The sequence below is a fragment of the Carcharhinus amblyrhynchos genome, chromosome 1, assembly GCF_965287045.1.
Source record: "Carcharhinus amblyrhynchos chromosome 1, sCarAmb.v2.hapA, whole genome shotgun sequence".
NCBI lineage: Eukaryota > Metazoa > Chordata > Chondrichthyes > Carcharhiniformes > Carcharhinidae > Carcharhinus > Carcharhinus amblyrhynchos.
The window spans coordinates 110,141,309-110,158,882 of NC_137324.1; the positions used below are offsets into that span (position 1 = coordinate 110,141,309).

Sequence of the window (17,574 nt, forward strand, 5' to 3'; positions counted from 1 at the left end):
GCTTGGTGATCAGGGGTGTACAATGTCATGTGGGACGGTAGGGGATATTATATCAGTCGTGAGGAGGTTGCGAATGACCTACCTGCCTGCCCTCAGGCTAACTGAGGCCCATAACTGGTGACAAAGGCCAAGCAAGGGTCTCTTCATGTCACCATGGGCATTTTACAAGCACATTGGCTTGTGTCCTCTGAAGCTTAATTTAGATTTACATCTCAGAGGTTGACTCATGTTGAGGGGCCTTCATTTTCTCTGATCTGCCTCAGCAGTTCCCATCTCTCCTGAGGGCTGCCAAGGTTTGAGAGCTGTCAACTGTCTGGGCTGGCAGCTTTGGGAGTCTGTCTACCAACGTAGTGGGATGGCAAGTGCAGAGACAGCCAAATAGGAAGTCACCTTCAGGTACATTGCTCCCTCCTGGCAAGTGCAGGCTTGAGACCACCATTTGAAATGAGAAAAGTCTGCCAATATTCCTTTCAACTTCTGAAGCAGATGACTTTTGCATGATCTTATTGGCATATATAGGATTACAATCAGTTTTTTTTGAAAAATCACTTTAGAAGATCACTTTACTAAATTGCAACAGTAGAGCAACATAACACAGATCCAAACTCTTAAAAGTCAAGTTTAGGACTGTTGGAGCAAGTTTTTCTTCACATAAAGAACAATCAACATTTGGAACAGATTCCTGGGTAGAGTAGTAGGGGCAAAAACCCTGGCATCTTTTGAGAATGAGTTGGATGCCATGATGGGACAAGTGTAAGGCAATTCTAAACATCCTTCATTCATATCAATCTTATAAAATGACAACTTAAAAATCATTTACCTACAAACAAGAACCTTTGACCCCAGCAGAATCAGCTTTATTCTGCAGAAACACAACTCAACCAACTGTAGCAAGTGACACTTTTCCTTCACCTTGGGAATATTATGGATGGGTGCACCAGTTTAAGTTTTAAGATGTCCCAAATGAAAGTGAGATGATCAGGCAATTTAACTGCAAGTGCGGTAGATTGCTTATTAATAGCAATGGCATCAATGATAGTATTTAGTACACACAGCCAACTTTTATGTAATGATTGGGTAAATTCATTAATCCCTCTCCCATTGGAAAACTGCACTTGGAGGGAACACAAATCAGATAAAGGTTGACAGCTTGGTAGTATAGTAAGGGTCAGGAATGTGTGATTTTTGGAGAATATGGGAATTTTGAAGAGTATATGTTAACGTGGACAAGCATCCCTATGGGAAGTGTACCCAGTTGAAATGACCGGGGAGCAGTGGTTGAGGAACCACATTAATGATTAGGCAGAGATATCAAAGCGCTATAAAGAACTAAATATAACGAAAAGAAATGAGCAAAACTTGCTGTTTGGCCAATGAGACCTGATCAGTGATTGTTCGTGAGTCACTTGATCATGCAAAGCAGCTCCACAAAGGTAATCCTATAAATGTGTGGAGCAGTAGTCACAAATACAGTTATGGGATAGCCGAGGAGGCAGTGGCCTATCAGTATCTGTTAAAATCTTTACTACTGATGAGCGTCCTCAAGAACTCACTCGGTTGAAGGTGTCAGGTGTCAGGGAACTCAGGTATTTATTGCAGTCTTTCTTGCTTCATACTCCACCTCTCGGGTGGTCCCCAGTCAGATCACCCCACACCCAGTGTCACCTGACCCATTCCCTTAAATTGGTTATGCCCCAATATAGATAACAGTATCTATTCAATTTGCTGTGTGTAATATTTTTAACACTATTTCCACTAGCAGCTGCATCTGAATGATGGTTCAACATGCTATAATAATGTCACTGCAATTTCCCCTACAATCTAGAAATAATTGCTAGTCTAGAAATAAGGTACTATCTGCACTGCCACATTAGTTTTCATTAACACACAATGTGCATGCGTTATTTGATGACTACTTCATTGCTCACTTGAACATTGACAAAGTGACACAGATACTGCATTTCCACTGCAGCTACCAGTCTCAGACTATCAGTTGCAGTATGGCCTTCTAACCAAGCAAAACCCAGGAAAATCTCAACAGGTCTGAAAGCATCTGTGAAGAAAGAGGAGAGCCAATGTTTTGAGTCTAGATGACTTTTCATCATTTAGATGCGAAATGTTGGCTCTATTCACTCCCTAAAGATGCTGTCAGACCTGCATAGATTTTCCAGCATTTTTCTGTTTTAGATTCCACATCCGCAGTATTTTGCATTTAGACTGTGTGGCTGAAACTCCAATTCTCCAAGAGAGAGTTGTGTGCACATCTGGATAGAAGCACCAAGACTGTGCAGCATTTATATTAACTGAAGATGGCGTTGTAAAGTGTCCCAGATATCCCTTTTAAAGTTTATTAGTCACAAATAGGCTTCATTCACATTGCAATGAAGTTATTGTGAAAAATCCCCTAGTTGCCACACTCCAGCACCTGTTTGGGTACACTGAGGGAGAATTTAGCATGGCCAGTGCATCTAACCAGCACATCTTTGAGCTATAGGAGGAAACTGAGTACCTGGAGGAAACCTACACAGACACAAGGAGAATGTGCAAACCCAACACAGACAATGATCCAAGCTGGGAATCGAAACTGGGTCCCTGGCGCTAGAGGCAGTAGTGCTAACCATGGTACTGCCTAAGGATCCTTGAGCATGTTTGAAGTCCAGTTTCACATTGTTCTATTATCGCACACCTCCGGAGAGTTTCTCATCACATGTCCTCGGACTCGGGTCAAATCCTGCTTCTGGACATTCATGTTGCTCTGTGTAAAACTGAGAGAGTGTTATAATTTTGAATGTAAAAACTAAACGCCCATTTTCTTAAGTTACATAAAACTATTTCCTGCAGTGAAGTGGAATGATGTGGTTGAAGGTGACATTCTTTTTTAGTTGGAGGCACAGAAGTGGGATATTGAGCTAGCTGCTCTTGCTCCAACTGGATTGAATTCCCTTGATAGGTGATCATATTGCACACTGATTTTAGTTGTTTTATGGGCCATACCATTTTGTTCTCCTGCCCACAGATGGGTGTAGAATTGCAAACAGTCGCTGAAGGGAGAAAACAATGATAAAAATCTTGGTTTTCTTGGTTGCCTTGCCCACAGTTGAAATAAATGTTGAGTCCTCTTTTAATCAATAACTGACAAGGTGATGGAACACTATTGTCTGTGATATTATCCATTCAGGAGCTTCCTTTCTTTCCTCTTGTGATAGGTATTTGGTTATGGAACTGATGGATGCCAACCTATGCCAAGTAATCCAAATGGAACTAGATCATGAGCGGATGTCTTACCTACTGTACCAGATGCTGTGTGGCATCAAGCATCTCCATTCGGCTGGCATTATTCACAGGGTAAGTTAGTTCAGTAAAAGAAGATGCTCTCAAGCATTGGTTGATGGGTAGAGCTTCACATCAAAGATAATCTGCAATGCTATACTTCAACTGCTGCAATTTGCATAATTTTTATACAGTATCCGGTTAATGGAGGGTTTTTAGGAACATGAATGATGCTACATTTTCATAGATTTTCCACAATTTTGTTGCTACAATTACACATTTCAGATTTCATGTATAAAGGATGATTGTTCTGAAAGTACTGGCTGAGGTTATTCATGAAGGCCTGCCTTCTTAACCTTGCCTCTCACCCAATGTATGATGATCCTCAGGTTAAATCACCACCAGTCAGCACTCCCTCTCAAAGAGGAGAGCAGCCTATGGCCATCTGGGACTATGTCGACTTTACCTTTATCTCTGAAGAATACTCATTAAAACTGTTGAGTCCATGAAGTTATATCTGTAATTTCAGCATGATTACCCAGTGTAAATTTAATCTGCTATAGATCCTGACTTTATCCCACCTGGATATCTTGATGATTTGCACCTAAATCCAGTAGATTTGCATGTGTCCCATTCCAACAGGTGAGTGTGCCTTCTACCCAACTGATGTAAACCCACAACCAATCTCATTGCTAGGCATAATTTGTGTAATCACAGTAAGTGGTGTTGGTGGGGGGAAACGGGTGCTTAAAATCTAGCAGCTACTTGTCAGTGTAAAGCTGATAGTAAAGCCCTAAAGGTGTGGAGGGGTGGCAATTGATTGGTGAGAGCAGAGCAAAGCGACAAGAAGATCTATTATGGAACCAAGAAAATATACAAAAACTTTTATTTACTGTTTTTAGAACAACATCTAGCAACCTTTAAGACTGCTGGTTAAGTCGCTCCGTGCCCAGTATCAGTGGTTGGAGTATATATTGCTTTTGGCATAGCACCATGCTTTGCAGACCAGAATGACACCCTATTCAAACAGATAAGTAACCTGGTCACTCCTTCCTGGATCAGATAGAAATAAGGACACACAAATTGATAATTGGAGTAGGGCAATGAGTGAGGCATTCAAGCTGTCTTCATTTCTCGTTCATAAACATAAATTTTACAAATCAACCGCTCAATAGTCTCCATAATAAATTCCAAATGAATGTTGATGGCTGTAGATAACCCCCTTGGATGTTGAGATGAACCTGTGGAAATAGTTGTTTCCTTTTCATGCAATAGTCTTTACTTCTACACAATATAGTGTCCACATAGCTTGCTCCAAATGTACACAAAGGCTAGAAGAAATATGCCACATACCTTTTCATGCATTTTTTGTGGGTCAAACAACTCATCAAACTCACTAATGTATTCACTGAATTATAATCTCTATCTCTATCTCTAATCAAAAGGGCCCTGAACGTGATCTCTCATTGGAGAGGATTTTGCCGACCTCTTGGCAACAGCTGGGAAAAGAGAAGGCTGGCAAGATGGCACAGGAAGGTCGTCTTCATGCCGCTATACCATTTTACCAGTGGCAGGAATACTGGCAGCCACTGAGAGCCAATTGTCCAATGAAGGCTCTCTTTTCAGTTCGAGAGATAATTTGCTCATTGCCTCACGGAAAGACCATCCAATGAAACCTGATGATCTCCGAGTAGGCTTGAAATTGGAGACCTTTTTTTTTGAGCACCCCACAGCCCAGGGAGGAACGTCTGGTGTCATTGGCCCTCCTGCGACAACAGTGCCACCTGTGCACTGAGCCACCCCAACTTCCTTGCCAGGGCCAGCCTGCCTGATCCTGTGGATGTCTCCCGAACTCAAGTTCCTGTCTTTGAATACGTGTAGTCATCACTGCATATTTGTTCTGTAGCAGCAATGGTCACTGTTCCAGTAATGCTACTGAACAACAAGACCTCTGATTGGATTGGCAGCTATTGGTAATGAGCCTCAATTCTTAATAGGGATGGCAGCTCTGGCAATGGCTAGGCACCACAAGGCATTTGCCTCCCTGGGCCCTGTCCCTGGCCAAAGTGGGTTCATGTCCCACTTTTGAACCCCAGCTGCCTTACTTCAGCCTCCATCATAAAATTCAGCAAGTGCATTCAACACTTCTCTGCTCCTGCCCGTGTGTGCCTCATATCCAACCATATCTTGCTGTCTTGATTTTATTGACCCTTTCCTAGCCACTTAATTTTCTTAGTTGCCTACCTCACATGTTCCAACCAAACGTCATTCCGAAAGCCCTGAGAGAAATTGGAATTCTGTTGGACTAATTGCAATGGAATAGGTTGAAAAATACAGAATCATTTTTTATTTCCATTTTTAGACAGAAACGCATTGATGATGCAGGGAAAATATGAGTGTACAACTTAATCCTATCCCTACTGGGCCTTCATTACTATCCAGATTTGGTAATTAACTGTCAGCCACCGAACTGTTTCATAAGGGCCTGACTAAGGTCCTGTGAAATATAAAGGACCCCAGTGTAATTTTCAAGTTGAAAATGGCTGGAGCATACATGGTGTGGAATAGTCTAACCAATGATTCTTAAGTAGTCAGGAATGATAAATGTGGGCTTTTAATGCTCTGCTTTGCCTGACAAAATTCTTCCCATTTTCTGCTCATTCCTCCCATAACTCACACATCAGGATTGCCTTATGTTCCTCCTCTAAGATGCCAATCTGGCTTGACATCATGGAGGAACAGTCAGATTTCCTGCATACGCCTCTCCCCAGCCCCATCGAATGGTGAGCTACCTTTTAGAACTAATGCAGCTCTGGTCATGGTTATGCAACTGGACTAAGAATCCAGAGGCTGGAATTAAAATCTTGGGAAGGTGAGGTCAAATCTCACCATGATAATTGGAAAATTTGAATTCAGTTTTAGTATTCTGGAAATAAAACAAAAGTGGGTAGCAATAAAATGGCCGCAAAGCTGACAAATTATTCTGTACTTTGACTTATTCTTTTATATTCGCAGGATCTAAAACCCAGCAACATAGTGGTAAAGTCAGACTGTACATTGAAAATCCTTGATTTTGGATTGGCAAGGACTGCTGGAACAAGCTTCATGATGACTCCCTACGTAGTAACCCGTTATTATAGAGCACCTGAAGTCATTCTGGGGATGGGATACAAAGAAAATGGTGAGCTATTTACTAAACAATCACATTTTGTATTATTGTTTCATCATGTACTATACAGAACATATGCATACTTTGAAACACCCTGTTAACTTTTATAACAAGTTTCCGCTTACCAAATGATATAACAGGAATGAATTGTTTTATCCAAAGGCAGTCCAGTAATTCAAGTTAATATTTTGCAACACCACCCAGCCATCTGACTGTGAGCTGACAAGAGTTCATGTGGCAATTGATCATGTAATTCAAAAGATTGGTCATCCCAATGATATTGCCACATGAACTCTTCAGCTGGTTCGATGAGCTTGTCAACTGTCAGCCAAGTGACTGGATAGTGTTGCAGAATATTGAGGGATGGAGGAAATTACCTGGTCAAAGAATAGACATTGATGATAGCTACAGTCTAGAACCAAGCCCATATACCATCTTAGTTGAAGGATGTTGCATGGATATGAGTAACATCATCACAGTAAATACAACAGTGATTCAGGTAGAAAGCCCACCACCAGTGTCTTAGGGTAACTAGCAAAGATCAATACAGCTTTTCTGGTGATGCTCCCAACTGAAGAACAAAATTTTAAAAAACTTATTCCAAGGTAAAGTATCAGGGAGAGGTCTTGCTAAGAAGTATAGATATATTTATTGAATGCTTTATGGATGGGTCTAATGTTGCATAATATAATTATGTAACATTATGTAAATATGCTATAGTTTTCCTCCCACTTGTTATTCATTTTTCTCTCAGCTTTAAGTTGTTAATTCCACAGAGCAGACAGAAGATTTGCTTTAAAATCTAAAATATTAAGATACATGTAAGAAGATTTACTGCCAATTTATTTCCTCTTTTCTTGTGATTAGTACTTTGCCTCCATTGTAGCACGTTCCCGATGCCCTTGCTAAAATTTAGAACTTATTGCAATGGATTTTAGCTAGCATTTGGCTAATTAGTGGTGTACACCAGCAGATATCTCACTCTGCCCATAGGAGGATTTTGAGACCAGAGCCCCTTTACCTGGCTGATGGTAGGCTGTGGGCACCAAATAGTTGCCTTTCACAATGTGCTAGCCCTAGATCAACATGACATTGAGCAGCCCGGAGACTTATCTGAGACAAGGGAGAGGGAAATTGGGGTGGTAACTGTGAATGAGGAGTGCAAAGCCGTAACAGCACATACCATTCATTTGAAGGAACACAATAACTCACATCTACCCCACAGAAATAATTTTCAATGTAGCTTTTTACTGCCTCACTGGTAAAACTGGGTGGCATACGCATTGTCTAAGCTCCATCAAAATGTCCATCAACATTTAACTCAGACTGCTATCTAAGTCATAGAGTGATATGATTTTCAAATCAAAAGGGCTTGCCTCCTGATGGTAGATGTCCTGGCTTCCCAGAAGAAGACCTCTTTAAGGACAGTGACCATGTAAAGAGGTCACAATGGAGCCACTACTCTCCCTTCTGCAGGTGGGACAAATAAAGTTGTACCCCATTGTGTGTACAGGTGCACATTATGCTAATCCATGATGTAGTTTTTTGGTAGAATAGCATTGGACTACTGAGCTGCCTAGGTATTAACAGTTTAACTATCAAACAAATAATATCCCTAATCCTATGAAACTGATTTGCACTGAGCATTGAACAGTGTTCCATTGTAAGTAAAAATGTGAAGCATCCTGATTTTATAGGGAAAAAATAAGAACTGGAGTTACTGCAATGTCATCTTCAGTAATTCTAACAATATGATGACAAAATCTCTGCATTCACATACTCTACCATTATTTAAGAGGCTAATTGTTTTCTACATATTTTACATTTCTTAATGTGAACCCAAGTAGAAAATTCTGAATTCAGAGAGAAGCTTTTTGTGGGAAGGAAATGTTAATTTTACATAGTTAAATACTGTATAAACGACAATTTTATATTTTGGATGATAGCAACCTTAAAAGAGCAGGGAATAATGTAATATTTCTGCACAGAGACAATTTCCCTAATTGAAATTCTTATTTGTCTCTGGATCATCTCAATGAAAATTAATTTCAAGATTAGCATGATCTCAACTAAGTCTGGAATATCTAAAACCTTAGTGACTATAGCTACAAATACTTACTGTAGTCTTTTTAATGGGCCGAACTATTTTTGGATTTTATTTTTAAAATATGAATCAATTCTCTAATATTATGGAAAACTGACTCAACATTTAAATGCAACTGAATGTTTAACGGTGAATGGAATATATTAACAAATAATAATGAATAGGGATAATATTTGACAGATATACTGAGATGGTAAAGAGGAAAGAGATGACAATTCATTGTTTTTTGCAACCTGTTGTCTAAGTGAAACCTATTATTTAAGATATGAGTTGTATTGACATGACAATGAACAAGGTGTCATTGTTCCAAGGTCTCACCAATGGTGTCACCAGCCCCTATTTTAAATTCCTAACACAGTTTATGTGTCTCTCTGCTTTATGTTCTACTGAAATGTTTGCTGGGATTATACCTTATTAACTCATTTAGTATGCTGGCTGCCCATTATCATACATATCGTCAATTATTAATTAATGCACAAAGTTGAGACTATAATTTCCTGGTAGACCTTATTGGCACTCAGCTTAGAATGGCCAGCTAGTGATTTGAAATCTATACGGTAAGTTTGCTTACATTTATTTTAAGACATAGCAAATAAAATATAGTACTGGTGCATGATCTTCATTAATGTTCTTTAAGTTTGTTTAATTTTCAGGATTTGGGGTTGACACTGCCTGGGGCCTTCAATTAATTGTTGCTCATTTTCATACCCCTAACTAATTTTCCCTTTTATGTGCTGTTAATGATTCTAATTGTAATTTTTTTCATGTTATCACCATTCTCTGAATTCATAGTGGATATTTGGTCTGTTGGGTGCATTATGGGAGAAATGGTCCGCCACAGAATCCTCTTTCCAGGAAGGGACTGTATCCTTGCGCTGCTTGCAGTAGCTAATCGTTGCTTTTTGATGCATATCTTTAACTTTTTAAGATCAGATGAGTGCAAAATAAATTGTAACAAACCATGTTCTTTTTTAATTGCACAGCCACCTCGTGACAATTTGATATTAGAAATGTTTCTTTCATGAAAACATTTAGCATTTGATGCAGAAATGTGGCAAGATATATTACATGCTTGTTTTTAACATACGTTTGAATAAGGGTTGATTAATTATTCTACCTTCAGAACTGTTCAAATTCTAAAAATGTGAACAAGTGCTACCCTTTAACCTTTGAACTATGACCCAGTGCCCCGATAGAACGGCTTTCAGAGGAGACATTACCTAGAATTTTCACAAGATATTGATAGTTCTGCACATTCATTCTTTTGTCTTTTACTGTGCATTATTCCTGATCACCAAATGTTCCCAGTTAGGACACTCCGTACAATTACTGGTCTTCCACGCCATTTTAGTTGCAATGCGTTTTTAGAATTTGTAACTAAAAAATTTGTATCTTTTAAAAAAGGCAGTTTACTTCGATAGAATTGCTTTTTCTCAGACTGCTTTTAAAGCTGGGGCACCCCATAAAGGAACTGAAGATGTTCTTAAAGCTAAGAATTAAACTTTCAGAAGATCAGGCTTCCAACAATGTACAGGTGAGCAATCATGCTCTTTGGTGCTCATTTTCTGGCGAATGAGAGTGCCCTTGGCATGCCAAAGTGACATGCATGGCACATGAGCACTCTTGTGGGGTGACTCACACTGGATGCCATATTGGTGCAGGCATTTGCATGCACAACGTGAATGGCTGCTGGAAGCAAGTAGAGCAAGCAGATTATGACATCCATCAGAGTGCAACATGACTTGGAGAAGATGAACATTTGCATTAGAAGCAGGAGTAGGCCACTCGGCTCCTTGAGCCTGCTCCGCCATTCAGTCAGATCATTGCTGATTTGACTGTGACCTCAACATTACATTCCTGACCAACCTGATAACTCTTCACCCCATTGCTTATCAAGAATCTATCTACTTCAGCCTTAAAAGATATTCAAAAATTTTGTCTCAACCAGCTTTTGAGGAAGGGAATTTCAAAGTCTCTCAACCCCCTGAGAGAAAAATAAATCCCAATCTTTGTTTTAAATGTGCCCCTCTTATTTTGTAATAGTAGCCTATTCTGGATTCTCCCACAGGAGGAGACATCCTTTCCACATCCACTCTGTCAAGTCCCATCAGGATCTTGTGAATGAACAGAGGTCATATTGAGCAGGAGAAGCTGCTGTAGAGGGGGGAAAGTGGGAGGGGTGGAGAAGGAGTTTGAGAAGGGATCTGAGCAGGAAGTCATATCTGCCCAAGGTGATAAGGGGACAATTTTACCTGTGAGGAACAATATGAGATGTCTATGCTTTATAGAAATCCTCACTGACATTTTCCACCCTCTGCAGCCACAGTAGCATTGTTGGTGAGTTTGAATGTGATGGTGGAGCTTAATTTTTATTCACCTGGCTGTTTGCTGCCCATTCACCTGGCTGCCCATTCACCTGGCTGTTTGCTGCCCATTTTTATTCACCTGGCTGTTTGCTGCCCATTCTGCCCGCACCCCCATCAAAGTGCTTAAGTGGCTGATGCACTTATTGCCTGGCCTCAATTTTGAGGCAGTTGAGAGGAGTTCAGATATAGTGAGGGAGCCTGGTAGGTTACTCTGCATGGGCTGCAGGCTAGAGAAGTGGTAGGGGTTGGCCCCCTTCCCAGATCAGGTGCCCCCACACATCCCCGATGTGTGCTCCATCCTCACTTGATCTTGTCCTCATGACCCCACCCTCCTGCTACGGTTACAATGCCAATTGGTGTTATATTTGGACAGGGTGATCCAAGAATGGAAGCTCAAAAGATTGTACGGTTATTTTTATTTTTTGTTTTATCAAACATGAGGAAATGGAGTCACGAGACTGCAATTAATTTTTAGCAACAAAAGAAAACATTTATTAAACATTTTTAAAAATGGATTATATTCCTCCTTTAGAGTAACATTCACATGTAGGTTTAACTATCGTACATGACAAAATACATTTAAATCTACTATCATCATCAGTACACAAAGTCAATATTTGTGGATTTTTTTTCTCAGAAACCCCCCACTCCCACCCAGATGATTATCATATGAGAGTTTGCAAACACTACTCCCAAAATACTTCTGAAAATTTTCTCTTGTCGTAATACTTTCACTTGATAATCTGCATTCCAAAATCCGGTTAGCATTTTCCAAAAGAGCAAAGACAATACAGCACAGAACCGGCCCTTCAGCCCACCAAGCTGATACAGTTTCTATCCCTCTGTTTGTCTCCCATTCATGTGCCCATCAAGATACACTTTGAACGTTGCTATGTGCTTGCTTCCACCATCTCCACTGACAATGCGTTCCAGGCACCCATCACCTTCTGTGTGAAAAGTTTTCCCCACATGCCTCCCATAAACTTACCATCTCATCTTAAACCTGTGGCCTGTTGTAGTCAACCCTTCCACCCTGAGAAAAAGCCTCTGACTATCCACCCTATATATGCCTCTCATAATTTTGTAGACATCTATCATGTCACGTCTTAGCCTCTGATTTTCCAATGAAAACAATCCAAGTTTATCCAACTTCTCTTACCTAAGACCCTCCAGACCAGGCAATATCTTGGTAAACCTTTGCACCCTCTTCAAAGTATCCACGTGCTTCTGGTAGTGTGGCGATCAGAACTGCATGTAATGTTCCAAACACAGTCTAACTGAAGTTTAATACAGCTGTAATATAACTTGCCAATTTTTATACTCAATGCCTTGGCGGATGAAGGCAAGCTTACTGTATGCCTTCTTGACCATCTTATCCACCTGTGTTGCCAGTTTCAGGGACCCATGAACCTGTATGCCCAGATCCTTGTGTATGTCAATGCTCCTAAGGATTCTGCCATTTACTGTATAGTTCGCATCTGAATTTGATCGTCCAAAATGCATCACCTCGCATTTGTCTGAATCAAACTCCATCTGCCATTTCTCTGCCCAAGTCTGCAATCTATCTATATCCTGCTGTATCCTTTGACGATTTTAGTCACTATCTGCAACTCCACCAATTTTTGTGTCATTTGCAAACATACTAATCAGACCACCTACATTTTCCTCAAGATCATTTACATATACATATTACAAACAACAAAGGTTCCTGCATTGATCCTAATGAAATATTACTAGTTACTGATCTCCATTCTGAGAAGTATCCTTCCACGATACTCTCTGACTCGGTTGACCAGACCTTCTGCCCCATGTTTAGCAGTGAGCTCATGCCAGGATTTTGGACCAGCCCTTTGTGACTTCCACTGCCTTTTCAAGATTATACTGTTAACCACTTTTGAGATCCCAGTCATTACTTTACAAATTGTTCACACAGTAATAAAGCATTTCAAACATTTTAATTACAGATAGAAAATCTTTTTCTAGCATTTATCATCAACCAATCTCTTTTAGCTTTGTCTGAGTGTCTGTGTGAAGTTTGTATGTTCTCCCCATGTCTGTGTGGGTTTCCTCCGAATGCTCTGATTCCCTCCCATGTTCCAAAGATGTGCAGGTTAGGTTGATTGGCCGTGCTAAATTGCCGCTTAGTGTCAGGGGGATTCGCGGGGTAAATACATGGGGTTACAGGGATAGGACCTGGGTGGGATTGTTCTAAGTGCAGGCGCGATAGAGCAAATGGTCTCCTTCTGCACTGTAAGGATTCTCTGATTATCATAGCTTCTGTGCAAGCACACAAACATTAAACCATTACAACAATACCTGATTTCTAATGTTTACTCCTACAAATATAAATTCCTTAAAACTAATTCTGTTTTCCTAACAGTTGCCACCAGGAGACTTACCTGATCCTGTGAGCTCCAGCACTTAAACTGGTGGAATTGCTTTTAGTCCTAGCAGTGGCCACCATTCCCAGTGAGGTGCACAAGTTCCATCTCCAGCCAACTAACCTTCCACGGAGCATTAAATGGCTGCTGGCAGCCATGATTGGTGTTCCTTACCAACTTGTTGCGGCAAGGCATGAAATTCACCATCTGAAAAATCCTGCCTGAAATGTGATAACACAACTCTAATTCACCCATAGTTCCATGCCTTATCCTCCCTCTGTCACTGATCATCATAGCATCCATTGCCCATAATGCAAAAGCAAAAGCCAATATAAAATAAATATTCCAAACCAGGTTTGGTGAATCAAACCATCTCATGCTGCATATAAAACAACAAATCACCCTTGTTCGTTCTCTTCACGCCTGCCTTCCCCGTGCCTTTGCCTGTCCCTTACTACACTAATGGCTGCACATGGCCATTGGAAAGTTATGGACTGTCACAGGAGGAGAATACAGTTGGATGATGAATTGTTAGATAGAAATTTTGAAGGCCTGCCTTTAGATGGCTTCATCTCAGCCTGGGCTACAGCTATCTGGGCAGGATGACAGGCAATAGCAAGGCCACTGGCAGGCTGTGAGGATAAATGCTGTCCTCCTAAATGAGAACAGCAGGTGCATGTTCCATGGAGCCACTATCATTCCTCTGACAGCCTTAACACTCTCTTGGATGACCTGGTATTCTTGCTGGGGTTGGTTACATTCTGAAATCCCCATTATACACTGTCACCTGGAATAACATGGCAGCAAGCTGACCTTGTATTACCACAGTCTCAGCTTCCACTGCGGTAGCCAGATGCTGGGTGTCTATTGCCTGTGTTTCAATGAAAGCTGAGATATCAGCAATCAGATGCTGCATCATTGTTCAGCTCATAAGTGTGTGAATAGAAGTGGACAACACTTCTTCCCTGGAAAAGGTGGATTCTACGTTCTGCACAAAGTCCTGTGCCTAATTAATGCTGGACACTAAAATGTCCCTTTTAAATTGACTGCAGGTTTTCTAGAAATTTGTCAATGCACCAAGCATTTTGTTGTGCCTTCACATCAGTGTTCTTCTGTAGACTGGCCCATTAAGTTCCCAAACTGAGTCCTCTGAAGTGCAGTCTGTGTGGGATCCCATCCTTCAGTGAGGTGACATCTATGTTAGCTTTGCCCCCATCCAAGGTTACAGTCCACTCAAGCCTGATGTCTCACCATGTGCAGACTCTTGCCCTGGCTGAGGTTCACTCAGGATATTCAGGTTATTGCTAGAACTCAAGCAGGTACTGAACTCATTAGTGAAATATTCACATCAATGATTCAATGCTTTAAAATTCAATATAAAAGATCTACACTTTATTTGAGAATGTTGTTATATTAAGATAACTGAAACTTTCAGTACCTGGTCCAGTCATATTAACAGTAAAAAGTCTGACAACACCAGGTTTTAGTCCAACCTGGTGTTGTCAGACTTTTTACTGTGTTTACGCCAGTCCAACGCCGGCATACCCACACCAGTCATATTAATCCAGGGGGTGAAGGGTAGAGACAGATGAGTGATGAGAAAAACAAGAAAGTGACAGATATTATGGAGATGAGCGAATTACCCAGCGTGAAAACATATTTGAAGGAGACACAAGATGAATTTAGCCAAATACGTATCCTTAATATTCATGATTGTTTTTACATAAGTGACATTAAAATGGTGCAAATCAATAAGTGCTATTAATACCACTTTATATAATTGTGGGGGTTGCTTAGAAATGTCACAAAACAGCAGGAGATGATGGTAAGTGGATCAACAGGTGCAAAGAAAATATGAATGTGCACATGCCAGAGAAGATTTTAAAACTATCCACAAGACAGCGAGGGATGGGGACAGGTTAATTAGTTCAACTCCACTTCATCATGTCATCTATTGCTTTCTAATCGATTCATGCGAAATGACCTCTATCACCCATTTGACAGTTCATTCTGTTCTCAATTATTCTGTTCAGTTTTTACAGTTTCTTCTTTATTTTAACCTTCTGTCCTTGGGTATCCTAGATTCATAGAAACTTACAACATGGAAGGAGGCTATTTAGCCAATTGTATCCATTCCAACTATCAGGGAGCCATCCAGCCTAATCCCTCATCATTTTATACATTTCAATTACATCTCCCCTTAGCATCCTCTGTTCCCAAGGAAAACATACTGGAATTTATCCAAGCTTCCCTCATAGCTAAGATTCTCCATTCCTAGTATCATTTTCATAATCTGCTCCATCCTCTCTCTAGTGTGATAATATCCTCTCTATAATGCAGTGACCAGAACAGTGTACAGCACTCCAACTGCAGTCTAACTAGAGTTTTATACAGTCATAGCCTAATCTCATTGCTATCATAGTCTAGGCCTCAGTCAGTAAAGGAAAGTGTCCCATATGCCTTCTTCACAACTTTATACCCACCTGTCCATTCACCTTCAGGGATCTGTGGATATGCATTCCAAGTTGTCCGGTTCCTTTATAGTTCTCAATATCCTACCATTTATTGTGCATTCTTTTGCCTTTTTAGCCTTCCTTAAATCCTTGATTAATCCAAATTTATCTACATTTGCTACCTTTCCACCCATCTGACTAATTCATTAATATCTTCCTGCAGATTTCTTTCCATCATCAACTATACAGCCAATTTTATGTATCAACTGCAAACTTAACCTTTGCTAAGAATCAATATGATCTCCACTCTCCCTGCCTACATCTCCTTAGAACGCATTCATTTACTAAGCTACTTATGCCAACTTGCAGCATGCCTCGGGATCCAACTGAAAAATAGGTAAAAAGTAAACGAACACTAATAACTACCTCATTGAGTAATAGAAAATAACAAATATTCACAAGTATAAGAATGAAATACTACAGATACTCGGACTCTGAAGAGAAGTGCTAAACAAAGCTTGGGAGGGGGAAGGGCAGCCATTCCCTGGTTCATTTCCCATTACGATGCCTTGACTAATTATAGTTGACTAGCGTGGTTTGAATTTAAACAAAAGCTAGGCAGTTTACTGTTCCCTAATACATTCTCCATGCGGTGCCTCTCCCAATTAGAGTCTCTTTGCTAACCAATCAGCACCACCTTCTTGTGTAGCATAAATTGTTGTTTCCTTTGAGATTTGGTCCTCTTGTCCTGATGAGTGCAAGATGAACATGTGTCTCTTTTTACTCAAGTTCTGTCCTACCAAACAACTAATTCCAACACAATAGGTAATTCAAAATATAGGTATATCTAAACTAATGATAAAATACATTTGTATTGGAATTGAATGGTTTGCACTCCTCTTCTTCCCCTCCCTAAATGCTCCTGGCTTTGACAAATATCTCATTGCAATGATTGCAACAAAACACATTTGATTTGTTATTTTTAATAACTTGTATAGCATGGCAAAACTAAAGAAATTAATTCATACCATATCCTAGAGAAAAATGCTTCATATTTATCTAACCCTCATTATGCAAGGAAATGCTTAACAGCAGTCATTGGTTTGTCTTTTGCGTGGAAACTCATTCATTGCTGGTATGCTGTTTTATTCGGTTTTCATGATCTGTTTTCAAATAATGTTTTGCATTTAGCTAATCCATACTGGTTACCATTTTAGATAATTATGTGTTCCCTATCAGTTCCCTTCTTTGTAGATACAAGTGTCCAAATATCCCTTATCTGCCCTCAATACTCCCTGGTTCATTTCCCATTACGATGCCTTGACTAATTATAGTTGACTAGCCTGGTTTGAATTTAAACAAAAGGGGGGAAGGGGTCAGTATTGTTCCACACCACTATCTGAATATTTATTTTGTCAATGTTGAAAAATGAACTCCAAACTAAACTGTGGTCCAATGGGACCACTGCACAATTTTTATCTTCATTCCTCTGACTTGTGCACTACAGTTTGGATATATAAATATATGTGTTTGATTTGTTTTGTTAATTGCTGTTCTGCATTGACTGGATGTTTTGAGAAGTGAACCCAGTAATATCCCAGGATTTCTTTCAGAAACATCTGTAACTTTTTTAAAGAGTAAAATGTCACTTATTTATTTGCCTGCAATATTTTTATTCTTTATATTAAATTTATTCAGAATTTGTTTTCCACAAACATGTATTTTATTCTGGAGACCCTCAAATTGCCGGTTCAGATATGACAAAGTTCTTTCCCCATACCACAGTTTGGTAGTAGTTATGAATTTGACAGAACCTTTAAAATCAAGATAA

At 40.0% G+C, this 17,574-nt stretch overlaps 1 protein-coding gene across 7 annotated transcripts in view; it reads left to right on the forward strand.

Moving 5' to 3' along the window:
* The window catches only part of mapk10 (mitogen-activated protein kinase 10), a 258,892-nt gene that overhangs the window by 181,866 nt on the left and 59,452 nt on the right, over positions 1-17,574 (forward strand). For 6 of the 7 annotated variants that reach the window (XM_080191025.1, XM_080191032.1, XM_080191042.1 and 3 more), the window contains 3 exons: positions 3,207-3,345; positions 6,286-6,451; positions 9,336-9,407. In XM_080191025.1, coding sequence (XP_080047151.1) covers positions 3,207-3,345; positions 6,286-6,451; positions 9,336-9,407 — 377 coding nt within the window. The remainder of the gene's footprint in view (positions 1-3,206; positions 3,346-6,285; positions 6,452-9,335; positions 9,408-17,574) is intronic. The other variant, XM_080191070.1, reaches the window with a different exon arrangement.